This window comes from Anomaloglossus baeobatrachus, chromosome 2 (genome assembly GCF_048569485.1).
Source record: "Anomaloglossus baeobatrachus isolate aAnoBae1 chromosome 2, aAnoBae1.hap1, whole genome shotgun sequence".
Taxonomy (NCBI): domain Eukaryota; kingdom Metazoa; phylum Chordata; class Amphibia; order Anura; family Aromobatidae; genus Anomaloglossus; species Anomaloglossus baeobatrachus.
Window position 1 is genome coordinate 736,828,495 of NC_134354.1, and position 12,743 is coordinate 736,841,237.

The 12,743-nt window shown below is 52.0% G+C and overlaps 1 protein-coding gene across 2 annotated transcripts; it reads right to left on the bottom strand.

Moving 5' to 3' along the window:
• Window positions 1-445: 445 nt before the first annotated feature.
• On the bottom strand, window positions 446-12,447 carry SAP18 (Sin3A associated protein 18). 2 transcript variants are annotated; one of them, XM_075334638.1, is made up of 4 exons: window positions 12,250-12,447; window positions 9,914-10,023; window positions 8,683-8,805; window positions 446-740 (listed from the first exon to the last, which is right to left on the bottom strand). In XM_075334638.1, exons 1-4 carry the CDS (start codon window positions 12,415-12,417, stop codon window positions 584-586), a joined length of 558 nt encoding a protein of 185 aa, XP_075190753.1. In that variant the 5' UTR covers window positions 12,418-12,447; the 3' UTR covers window positions 446-583. The 2 variants fall into 2 exon arrangements, with proteins under 2 accessions (XP_075190753.1, XP_075190754.1); XM_075334639.1 differs by lacking the exon at window positions 12,250-12,447 and adding an exon at window positions 11,883-12,095.
• Between the last annotated feature and the right edge of the window lie 296 nt (window positions 12,448-12,743).

Sequence of the window (12,743 nt, forward strand, 5' to 3'; positions counted from 1 at the left end):
GATGGAGACCGGTCTCCTGCCAGGCATGGAGACCGTGCGGGCTCCCACTTCAAGCCAGAGCCCAGGAGGGATGGTGAAGGAGCACGGCATGTAAGGCTCCAGCCTAGGAAATCAACCTTAACAACACCGCCGACACAGTGGGGTGAGAAGGGACATGCCGGGGGTCCAGACGTGGACCCGCTTTTCTTCAAACTCTTTCCAAAAATCAAACAAATCAGATGAGAATGCATGTGTGGATGTATGCCTCCTGAACACAAAGCGATAAACGGCTGGGTCTGCTCACCAGGGGGTGTATAAGCTCAGAGGGAGGAGCTACACTTTTAAGTGTAGTACTTTGTGTGTCCTCCGGAGGCAGAAGCTAAACACCCATGGTCTGGGGCTCCCAAAGGAATGATAAAGAAATTGGGTTTTCTATATCTACCTACAAAAAGAAAAAACAATACAATCAATTGGTAAACAAAACTTTATAAAGAATAAAACGACAAACGGATTTGATGACTTAAAAGTGGATGGGGGGAGGGGGAAACTAAAAACTCAATCATGTTCTCTAGAAACGAAAAAAGAAGTCCAGAAAAAAAAAATCTCAGTATGGTCTCATACGTCCAGATGGGGGTGGCGCTCTGTTGGGTGGGGTGATTGCGATGTCTAAGTAATCTCCAATTTGAAACCTCTGTGAATGTAATGTCAATGCATCATCTGATCCCTTTCTTCCTGAGATTGTACTCCCAATTTCCTTCACCCTGTAATAAAAGAAGAGTCTATTAGTATTAATGAAAACAAAAGACAATAATGAAGGACTTAAAAATGGAACCTGTCACCAGATTTGTCTCCTATAAGCTGTGGCCACCAACACTAAGCTCTTGTGATCGCTGTCCTCTTTCACTGCTCCGTGTGGATGACGTGTCTCATGTCATCCGCGCAGAGGCCGCCATTACACTTCGGCGCACGCACACTTCTCTCTTTCCTGCTGAGGGCAGTTTTAAGTATTGTAGTGTGCATGCGTGGACAGTCTAAACTTTCCCTGTGCCTGCGCTTTACAGTACTTTGATTTGCCTGCAGCAGAGTAGAGAGAAGAGCGCATGCGCAGGAGTGTAATGGCGGCCTCTGTGTGGATGACGAAGGACTCCTCATCCACACAAAACAAGGAGGACATCGATCACAAGAAGATGGAGGCGCCGGACTGAGACCAGTCAAACCCATCATACCAGACCGCCCCGCAGGTGAGTATAATAAAAGCTATTTTTTAGGTTATACAGAGCGGCCTGGGATCTTATATACAATATTCTAGAATGCTGTATATAAGGGATCACCGCAGCTTATAGGGGACAAATCTGGTGACAGGTTCCCTTTAAAATGAACAGGCAAAATATTTTCATAAACATGGATTTTTAAATTTGATATCTACAAACAACAAATACATTGGAGTGAAAGAGTGGTCATAAATGGCTGCCCATCCAGTTGGAAGACTGTCTCAAGTGGGGTACCACAGGGCTCTGTCCTGGGCCCCGTGTTGTTCAACATCTTTATCAATGATTTAGATGAAGGTATTAAGGGTAAACTGATTAAATTTGCTGATGACACAAAGCTAGGAGGAATAGCTAATAGTAGAGAAGGAGGATTCAACAAGATCTAAACAAGCTGGATCAATGGGCAGCAACTAATAGAATGGTTTTTAAACAGGGAGAAATGCAAAGTCATACATCTTGGCAAGAATAATGAAAAGAGCATACACAGCATGGGAGGAATAGAGCTATTCAACAGCATGTGTGAAAAGAAGGGAATTTTGTTTACTTACCGTAAATTCCTTTTCTTCTAGCTCCAATTGGGAGACCCAGACAATTGGGTGTATAGCTTCTGCCTCCGGAGGCCACACAAAGTATTACACTTAAAAGTGTAAAGCCCCTCCCCTTCTGCCTATACTCCCCCCGTGCATCACGGGCTCCTCAGTTTTGGTGCAAAAGCAAGAAGGAGGAAAAGTTATAAATTGGTTTAAAGTAAATTCAATCCGAAGGAATTTCGGAGAACTGAAACCATTCAACATGAACAACATGTGTACACAAAGAACAACAGCCCGAAGGGAACAGGGGCGGGTGCTGGGTCTCCCAATTGGAGCTAGAAGAAAAGGAATTTACGGTAAGTAAACAAAATTCCCTTCTTTGTCGCTCCATTGGGAGACCCAGACAATTAGAACGTCCAAAAGCAGTCCCTGGGTGGGTAAAATAATACCTCGTAATAGAGCCGTAAAACGGCCCTTTCCTACAGGTGGGCAACCGCCGCCTGAAGGACTTGCCTACCTAGGCTGGCATCCGCCGAAGCATAGGTATGCACCTGATAGTGTTTCGTGAAAGTGTGCAGGCTCGACCAGGTAGCCGCCTGACACACCTGCTGAGCCGTAGCCTGGTGCCGCAAAGCCCAGGACGCACCCACGGCTCTGGTAGAATGGGCTTTCAGCCCCTGAGGGAACCGGAAGCCCAGAAGATCGGTAAGCTTCGAGAATTGGTTCCTTGATCCACCGAGCCAGGGTTGATTTGGAAGCCTGTGACCCTTTACGCTGGCCAGCGACAAGGACAAAGAGTGCATCCGAGCGGCGCAGGGGCGCCGTACGAGAAATGTAGAGTCTGAGTGCTCTCACCAGATCTAACAAGTGCAAGTCCTTTTCACACTGGTGAACTGGATGAGGACAAAAAGAGGGTAAGGAGATATCCTGATTGAGATGAAAGGGGGATACCACCTTAGGGAGAAATTCCGGAACCGGACGCAGAACCACCTTGTCCTGGTGAAACACCAGGAAAGGGGCTTTGCATGACAGCGCCGCTAGCTCAGACACTCTCCGAAGTGATGTGACTGCTACTAGGAAGGCCACTTTCTGCGAAAGGCGTGAGAGAGGAATATCCCTCATTGGCTCGAAAGGTGGTTTCTGAAGAGCCATCAGCACCCTGTTCAGATCCCAGGGTTCTAACGGCCGCTTGTAAGGAGGGACTATGTGACAAACCCCCTGCAGGAACGTGCGTACCTGTGGAAGTCTGGCTAGGCGCTTCTGAAAAAACAGAGCGCTGAGACTTGTCCCTTAAGAGAGCCGAGCGACAACCCTTTTTTCAATCCGGATTGAAGGAAGGAAAGAAAAGTGGGCAAGGCAAATGGCCAGGGAGAAAAACCCTGATCAGAGCACCAAGATAGGAATATCCTCCACGTCCTGTGGTAGATCTTGGCGGACGTTGGTTTCCTAGCCTGTCTCATAGTGGCAATGACCTCTTGAGATAACCCTGAAGACGCTAGGATCCAGGACTCAATGGCCACACAGTCAGGTTGAGGGCCGCAGAATTCAGATGGAAAAACGGCCCTTGAGACAGCAAGTCTGGTCGGTCTGGTAGTGCCCACGGTTGGCCCACCGTGAGATGCCACAGATCCGGGTACCACGACCTCCTCGGCCAGTCTGGAGCGACGAGTATGGCGCGGCGGCAGTCGGATCTGATCTTGCGTAACACTCTGGGCAACAGTGCCAGAGGAGGAAACACATAAGGGAGTTGAAACTGCGACCAATCCTGAACTAAGGCGTCTGCCGCCAGAGCTCTGTGATCTTGAGACCGTGCCATGAATGTTGGGACCTTGTTGTTGTGCCGGGACGCCATTAGGTCGACGTCCGGCATCCCCCAGCGGCAACAGATCTCCTGAAACACGTCTGGGTGAAGGGACCATTCCCCTGCGTCCATGCCCTGGCGACTGAGAAAGTCTGCTTCCCAGTTTTCTATGCCCGGGATGTGAACTGCGGATATGGTGGAGGCCGTGGCTTCCACCCACATCAGAATCCGCCGGACTTCCTGGAAGGCTTGCCGACTGCGTGTTCCCCCTTGGTGGTTGATGTATGCCACCGCTGTGGAGTTGTCCGACTGAATTCGGATCTGCTTGCCTTCCAGCCACGGCTGGAACGCCTTTAGGGCAAGATACACTGCCCTTATCTCCAGAACATTGATCTGAAGGGAGGACTCTGTCGGAGTCCAGGTTCCCTGAGCCCTGTGGTGGAGAAAGACCGCTCCCCACCCTGACAGGCTCGCGTCCGTCGTGACCACAGCCCATGATGGGGGAAGGAAGGATTTCCCCTTCGACAGAGAATTGGGGAGAAGCCACCACTGAAGGGAAGCCTTGGCTGCCCGTGAAAGGGAGACGTTCCTGTCGAGGGACGTCGACTTCCCGTCCCATTTGCGGAGAATGTCCCATTGAAGTGGACGCAGATGAAACTGCGCAAAAGGAACTGCCTCCATTGCTGCTACCATCTTCCCTAGGAAGTGCATGAGGCGCCTCAGGGGGTGTGACTGGCCTTGAAGGAGAGATTGCACCCCTGTCTGTAGTGAACGCTGTTTGTCCAGCGGAAGCTTCACTATCGCTGAGAGAGTATGAAACTCCATGCCAAGATATGTCAGTGATTGGGCCGGTGTCAGATTTGACTTTGGAAAATTGATGATCCACCCGAAACTCTGGAGAGTCTCCAGAGCAATGTTCAGGCTGTGTTGGCATGCCACTTGAGAGGGTGCCTTGACCAGCAGATCGTCTAAGTAAGGGATCACCGAGTGTCCCTGAGAGTGTAGGACTGCTACCACTGCTGCCATGACCTTGGTGAAGACCAGTGGGGCTGTCGCCAGGCCGAAAGGCAGTGCCACGAACTGAAGGTGTTCGTCTCCTATGGCGAAACGCAGGAAGCGCTGATGCTCTGGTGCAATCGGTACGTGGAGATAAGCATCTTTGATGTCGATTGATGCCAGGAAGTCTCCTTGGGACATTGAGGCGATGACGGAGCGGAGCGATTCCATCCGGAACCGCCTGGTTTTTACGTGTTTGTTGAGCAGTTTTAGGTCCAGAACAGGACGGAAGGATCCGTCCTTTTTCGGTACCACAAACAAGTTGGAGTAAAAACCGTGACCCTGTTGCTGAAGAGGAACAGTGATCACCACTCCTTCCGCCTTCAGAGTGCACACCGCCTGAAGAAGAGCATCGGCTCTCTCGGGGGGCGGAGATGTTCTGAAAAATCGAGTCGGAGGACGAGAGCTGAACTCTATCCTGTAACCGTGGGATAGAATGTCTCTCACCCATCGGTCTTTTACCTGTGGCAGCCAGGCGTCTCAAAAGCGGGAAAGCCTGCCACCGACCGAGGATGCGGTGTGAGGAGGCCGAGAGTCATGAGGAGGCCGCCTTGGGAGCGGTTCCTCCGGCGGTCTTTTTAGGACGTGACTTAGACCGCCATGAATCGGAGTTCCTCTGATCCTTTTGGACGAGGAGAACTGAGACCTTCCCGCGGGCCGAAAGGACCGAAACCTCCATTGTACCTTCCGTGGTTGAGGTCTGTTTGGTTTGGACTGGGGTAAGGATGAGTCCTTTCCCTTGGATTGTTTAATGATTTCATCCAATCGCTCACCAAACAGGCGGTCGCCAGAAAATGGCAAACCGGTTAAGAACTTTTTGGAAGCGGAGTCTGCCTTCCATTCACGTAGCCACATGGCCCTGCGGACTGCCACCGAATTGGCGGATGCTACCGCCGTACGGCTCGTAGAGTCCAGGACAGCATTAATGGCGTAGGACGCAAACGCCGACGCCTGAGAGGTTAAGGACACCACTTGCGGAGCAGATGTACGTGTGACTGCATTAATCTGCGCATGACAAGCTGAGATAGCTTGGAGTGCCCAGACGGCTGCGAATGCTGGAGCAAAAGACGCGCCGATAGCTTCATAGATGGATTTCAACCATAGCTCCATCTGTCTGTCAGTGGCATCCTTGAGTGAAGCCCCATCTTCCACTGCAACTATGGATCTAGCCGCCAGTCTGGAGACAGGAGGATCCACCTTAGGACACTGAGCCCAGCCCTTGACAACGTCAGGGGGAAAGGGATAACGTGTATCCTTAAGGCGCTTGGAAAAACGCTTATCTGGACAAGCTCGGTGTTTCTGGACTGCCTCTCTGAAGTCAGAGTGATCCAGAAACATACTCAATGTACGCTTGGGAGACCTGAAACGGAATTTCTCCTGCTGAGAGGCTGACTCCTCAATTGTAGGAGCTGGTGGAGAAATATCCAACACCTGATTGATGGTTGCTATAAGGTCATTCACTATGGCGTCACCATCAGGTGTATCCAGGTTGAGAGCGGTCTCAGGATCAGAATCCTGATCTGCTACCTCCGCTTCATCATCCAGAGAGTCCTCCTGCTGAGACCCTGAATAGTGTGATGAAGTCGAGTGAATTTCCCAGCGAGCCCGCTTAGGCGGCCTGGGACTGCGGTCCATGTCAGAGACCTCACCCCGGGATCCATGGGTCACCCCAGGAGCACTTTGCTGCTCCAATTGAGGGGGGCCTGAGGTCAATGATTGAACAGTGCCCGGGGCCTGAGTCACCGGTCTGGACTGTAAGGCTTCAAGTATCCTAGCAGACCATTTATCCATACTCTCAGACAGTTTGTCAGCAAATACTGCAAACTCCGTCCCTGTCACCTGGACAGTGGTAGCAGGTGGTTCCACCTGGGCCACCAGTAGCAGAGGCTCCGGCTGAGTAAGTGCCACAGGGGCCGAGCATTGCACACAATGAGGGTCAGTGGAACCTGCCGGTAGTATAGCCGCACATGAAGTACAGGTTGCAAAGTAAGCCTGTGCTTTGGCACCCTTGCTTTTTGCGGACGACATGCTGTTGTCTCCTCTGAGTACAATCCAGGAGGGTATATAGCCAAAAATCAACAGTGCGACCGTACAGTGTAAATGTATAGCATATTATATATATATATATATATATATATATATATATATATATATATATATATATATATATATATATATATATATATATATATATATATATATATATATATATATATATATATATATATATATATATATATATATATATATATATATATATATATATATACATATATATATACATATATATATACACACACTCCGGCACTCAGTGGGGCCAGCACCTCAGGTGCTGCTTACCGACCGCTAAAAAGCGGTTGTGTGATCACCAGATTCCCTGCCTGAGCCTCCCAGAGCCTGTTGTCTCTCCTCTCCAGCGTTAGAAGTGCTGACAGGAATGGCTGCCGGCGTTCTGTGGGGACGAGGGGGCCGTGGGCGTGCTCTAGAAAGTGCGGGAATCTGGTGCCCCACTGTGCTGAATGAGGGGGGAGGAGGATACAGAGTATGCTCCAGCCCTCAGCGCTGACGTCCTGTACAGCGTCCCGCCCTTCCCCTGACTGACAGGCCTGGGGGCAGGAATATGCGATACTAGGCCGCAAAAGCCGGGGACTAAAGTTATAAGCGCGGCCGGCATATAAGCGCGGCCGGCGCGGTAGTCCCCGGCGCACTAACACACCCAGCAGTGCTGCAGTGTATATGGCACAAGCGCTCCATGCGCGGTCCCCACGGGGACACAGAGTACCTCAAAGTAGCAGGGCCTTGTCCCTGACGATACCCGGCTCCTGTCCAGCAGATTCCCCAGGGGCTGCGGAGGGAGCACGGTCCCCTGTGCCTGGAGACCGATTAGGATCCCACTTCACCCAGAGCCCATTAAGGGATGGGGAAGGAAAACAGCATGTGGCTCCTGCCTATGTACCCGCAATGGGTACCTCAACCTTAACAACACCGCCGACTAGAGTGGGGTGAGAAGGGAGCATGCTGGGGGCCCTGTTATGGGCCCTCTTTTCTTCCATCCGACATAGTCAGCAGCTGCTGCTGACTAAGATGTGGAGCTATGCGTGGATGTCAGCCTCCTTCGCACAAAGCATAAAAACTGAGGAGCCCGTGATGCACGGGGGGTGTATAGGCAGAAGGGGAGGGGCTTTACACTTTTAAGTGTAATACTTTGTGTGGCCTCCGGAGGCAGAAGCTATACACCCAATTGTCTGGGTCTCCCAATGGAGCGACAAAGAAAGACAGGTATACTAATAGATCACAGACTGAACATGAGTCAACAGTGTGACGCAGCAGCAAAAAAGGCAAACACCATTCTAGGATGTATTAACAGAAGCATACAGTCTAGATCACGTGAAGTCATTATCCCCCTTTACTCCTCTTTGGTCAGACCTCATCTGGAATATGGTGTCCAGTTCTGGGCACCACACTTTAAAAAAGATATTCACACACTGGAGCAAGTTCAGACAAGAGTGACCAGAATGGTGACTGGACTGCAAACCATGTCCTATGAGGAACGGGTTACATGATTTAGGATTGTTTAGCTTGCAAAAGAGAAGACTGAGAGGAGACTTAATAGCGGTCTACAAATATCTTAAAGGCTGTCACACTGTAGAGGGATCAGTTTTATCCTCATTTTCACAAGGAAAGACTAGAACCAATGGAATGAAACTGATGGGGAGGAGACACAGATTAGATATTAGAAAAACTTTTTGACAGTGAGAGTGATCAATGAGTGGAACAAACTGCCACAAGAGGTGGTGAGGTCTCCTTCAATGGAAGTCTTTAAAAAGAGGTTGGACGGACATCTGTCTGGGATGATTTAGTGAATCCTGCTTTGAGCAGGGGGTTGGACTAGATGACCCAGGAGGTCCATTCCAACTCTAATATTCTATGATTCTATGAATATTCTACGAATGATAGCTGAATGAATTCCCTATAATGTCATGCTGACTTTAGGGCATTATCATTGTGCAGCACTTGCCCAGGGACCCCTCTCTCATCGGTCACATACCTGTACATAGGTCGTTTGAGGTCTGGATATACAATAGCGAAGTTGAAGTGCGTTCCCTTCTTACGAGCCTCTGGGTACACTTCTTTCACCAGGCTGGTGAGCTCCTTTAGAGTAGCATCCATCCTAGTGAAAATACAAAATCACATGTTACATATGGAAAACAAAATCATTTTCCTGCCAGATGAATGAGGAATCACCACCTCACCTGTAGCAGATGGCATTGTGTCCAAAAATTTGTCCCAAGACAATGTGATAAAACAACAATAGAAGCTATAGGGACGTTATATCCCCCGCCAGTCACATTTACCGGGTGCAGCGAGGACGTATGACGGCTGTCACGGTGGCCAGAGATCGGCTGATATGTACACGAGCCCCTCACATTCCTGGCCACAAGTGAAAAAGGCTATATCCCCCTACACACCTGGTAAGGGGGAGGGGCAGCATCTAATTTGCATTGTGGCCTCTTTTATTTCCTAAAGACTGAGGGTCCCAGTAGTCAGATTTGCTATTGATAAAAATGGCATCTTTGATATTTCAGGGTATTCCCACCACAGAATATTAAAGGGAACCTGTCAGGTGGAATATGCACCCAGACCCACGAGCAGTTCTGGGGGCATATTTCTAGTCCCTGCCTAACCGTCCCTGTATACACTAGCATAGATAAAGAGATCTTTACAAAAAGTATTTCTAAAAATCCCATATGATATGCTAATGAGCGCAGGGACTAGTCACAAAGGCATTTGTTCCTGCGCTCATTTTGCCCTTTTAGCAAGTTAGTAAGCCCACAAAGGTGTATTAACATTCTATTCAATGCAGCATCACCAGCGGTGACGCACGTACCTGTAAACGCTGAATTGAATGCCCAGCATTCTGGTCATGCACAGTATGAAGCCGGGTGTACACGTCCCAGCTTGGGCCCAAATCACATTATCCCCTGGGATAGAGACCCCCAGATAGTGCAGCTCAGGAACCCCATTGTGATGGAGTGGAGGAGTGCATGCCCGGCCTCACCTCCATTCATTCATTGTCAACTTGGCCTACCGGAAAGATCAAAGTAAAATGCCATGCTATTTCCAACAATCTTATGGAGGAGGATGAGCACGCACACCTCCATTCCATTCACAGCGAGGATGGATGCTAAGGATAGGGGATAAAATGACATTTTATGGAAAACCTCTGTAAGCAGTGGCTACAGTGCAATTCCTTTCGCTCCTCTAGATTCTTATCTTACCACGTATAGATCTGTAGCTCACTGGACGGGACGTTTCCCCGTAAGAATTCATCCATTCGGTGATGCCTCCCGTTGTTGGTAGTAAATACTCTCAGAAGAAGAGGACAAGTCTGGAGGAACAAAACAGAAGGATAATGCACCTGCCTGAAAAACGTCCTGCGGCCACTCACCCTAGATGAACACTATGGCCCCAAAGTCATCATTTACAACTTATTAAAGTCAATCTTCTTTGTTGGTCTTGTGGTATTTGCTGACGATTTCTTCACGAAGGTGCAGGTCACGAAATCTCGACAATCTCTGACAACCCCCCCGATCCCCAAACGGCACCTACTGTTGGCGGCCAACCCCCCCCCCCCCCGCCGATCCCCAAAAGGCACCTACTGTTGGCGGCCAACCCCCCCCCCCCCCCCGCCGATCCCCAAAAGGCACCTACTGTTGGTGGCCAACCCCCCCCCCCCCCGCCGATCCCCAAAAGGCACCTACTGTTGGCGGCCAACCCCCCCCCGCCGATCCCCAAAAGGCACCTACTGTTGGCGGCCAACCCCCCCCCCCCGCCGATCCCCAAAAGGCACCTACTGTTGGCGGCCAACCCCCCCCCCCGCCGATCCCCAAAAGGCACCTACTGTTGGCGGCCAACCCCCCCCCCCCGCCGATCCCCAAAAGGCACCTACTGTTGGCGGCCAACCCCCCCCCCCGCCGATCCCCAAAAGGCACCTACTGTTGGCGGCCAACCCCCCCCCCCCGCCGATCCCCAAAAGGCACCTACTGTTGGCGGCCAACCCCCCCCCCCGCCGATCCCCAAAAGGCACCTACTGTTGGCGGCCAACCCCCCCCGCCGATCCCCAAAAGGCACCTACTGTTGGCGGCCAACCCCCCCCCCCCCCCCCCGCCGATCCCCAAAAGGCACCTACTGTTGGCGGCCAACCCCCCCCCCCCCCGCCGATCCCCAAAAGGCACCTACTGTTGGCGGCCAACCCCCCCCCCCCCGCCGATCCCCAAAAGGCACCTACTGTTGGCGGCCAACCCCCCCCCCCCGCCGATCCCCAAAAGGCACCTACTGTTGGCGGCCAACCCCCCCCCCCCCGCCGATCCCCAAAAGGCACCTACTGTTGGCGGCCAACCCCCCCCCCCCCCCGCCGATCCCCAAAAGGCACCTACTGTTGGCGGCCAACCCCCCCCCCCCGCCGATCCCCAAAAGGCACCTACTGTTGGCGGCCAACCCCCCCCCCCGCCGATCCCCAAAAGGCACCTACTGTTGGCGGCCAACCCCCCCCCCGCCGATCCCCAAAAGGCACCTACTGTTGGCGGCCAACCCCCCCCCCCCCGCCGATCCCCAAAAGGCACCTACTGTTGGCGGCCAACCCCCCCCCCCCCGCCGATCCCCAAAAGGCACCTACTGTTGGCGGCCAACCCCCCCTCCCGCCGATCCCCAAAAGGCACCTACTGTTGGCGGCCAACCCCCCCTCCCGCCGATCCCCAAAAGGCACCTACTGTTGGCGGCCAACCCCCCCTCCCCAAAAGGCACCTACTGTTGGCGGCCAACCCCCCCCCCGATCCCCAAAAGGCACCTACTGTTGGCGGCCAACCTGCCCCCCCCCCCGATCCCCAAAAGGCACCTACTGTTGGCGGCCAACCCCCGGTCCCCCCCCCCAATATTCCTGGCCATAGCCCCTGATCCCCCAGTCACTGACAATCAGTGCCCGAGGGAATCAGGGGATGGGTTGGCCACTGGCGTTCAGTGCCCGGTCGATTAGAGGGTGGGTTGGCCACTGTCAGTCGGTGCCTGGAGGATGGGGCTTGGCCACCGGCAGTTGGCGCCTGGGGGGGAGGAATTGGGCGTTGACAGTCAGTGCCCGGGGGATCAGGAGGGTTGGCCAGGGCATGTTTACAGCTATAACTGCCACTAACTACAGCGAGTCTCGTTGCTTCGTTACAAAGCCAATAACCCTATATCTCAACATTATCGGACCTGACAAGTTCCCTGTAATAGTTGTCGGTCGGCCTGTATGGCAGCTCTGATGACCGGACCGTAGCGACCCATGCCGGACCGTGGCGACCCATGCCGGCCATCACTGTGACTCTGCAGTGTGAGGTCAGAGCCCCGAAGTCACGTCCTCTTTCATATCTCCCTTCTATGAACACTTTAGTGCCCCGTTTCCCTCTTCCGCGGCCGCTCCCCTCCCGGACCCCAATATCACTGCTGATTCTCTGATCACGGAGCCTCCTGCAGAAGATACCCCAATGCGGGGTCATCCATTCACTGGAGAGTGCACAGCGCCCCCTGCTGTAAGCGCCGCACATGTCAGACGCGCGGTCCCCGCATTCTCCATCCGCACCTTCTCTCGGTCGATCGGTTTCTCCGGTTCTTTCTTAATCTCCTCCTGCGTCACCCGCGACTCTACCGCCATTTTCTCCAGTTTTACAGATATAGGTAAAAGCCTCGCGTCCAGCGGACTGAAAGCCTCTCTGCTTCCGGTGCCTGCCACCTTGCCTGATGACGTCATTGCGCCGTGCGTCTGACGCCTGTGTCCCGTCTGGTCCTGAACTGTGAACTCTATGGTTAAAGTAACGTGCTCTCCGCATCACCACGTGAGTGACGTCAGGACGTAGCGGGACTTGCACGCAGGACGCTGGTAGTCACCGCCTGTGTAAACAAGTCGGATATTCCCATTTATAACTCTTACAAGATTCATTTTCAGCTTTTCTCGATCTCTCCTTTAATTTTAGTAATTATATCGCACTTTATAGATAAAGAAAGTAAAATATATAGGTATTTATTTTTTTTTTACTTTAAGTGCATATTGTTGCAAAAAATTAATTTGACAGAATT

Coding starts and splice junctions, on each gene's coding strand:
- SAP18 (XM_075334638.1), bottom strand. CDS start 12,417: ATGACGTCATCAGGCAAGGTGGCAGGCACCGGAAGCAGAGAGGCTTTC. Junction 10,024..12,249: donor AACCGATCGACCGAGAGAAG/GTGCGGATGGAG, acceptor TTGTTCCTCCAG/ACTTGTCCTCTTCTTCTGAG. Junction 741..8,682: donor CTCAAACGACCTATGTACAG/GTATGTGACCGA, acceptor CTTTTATTACAG/GGTGAAGGAAATTGGGAGTA.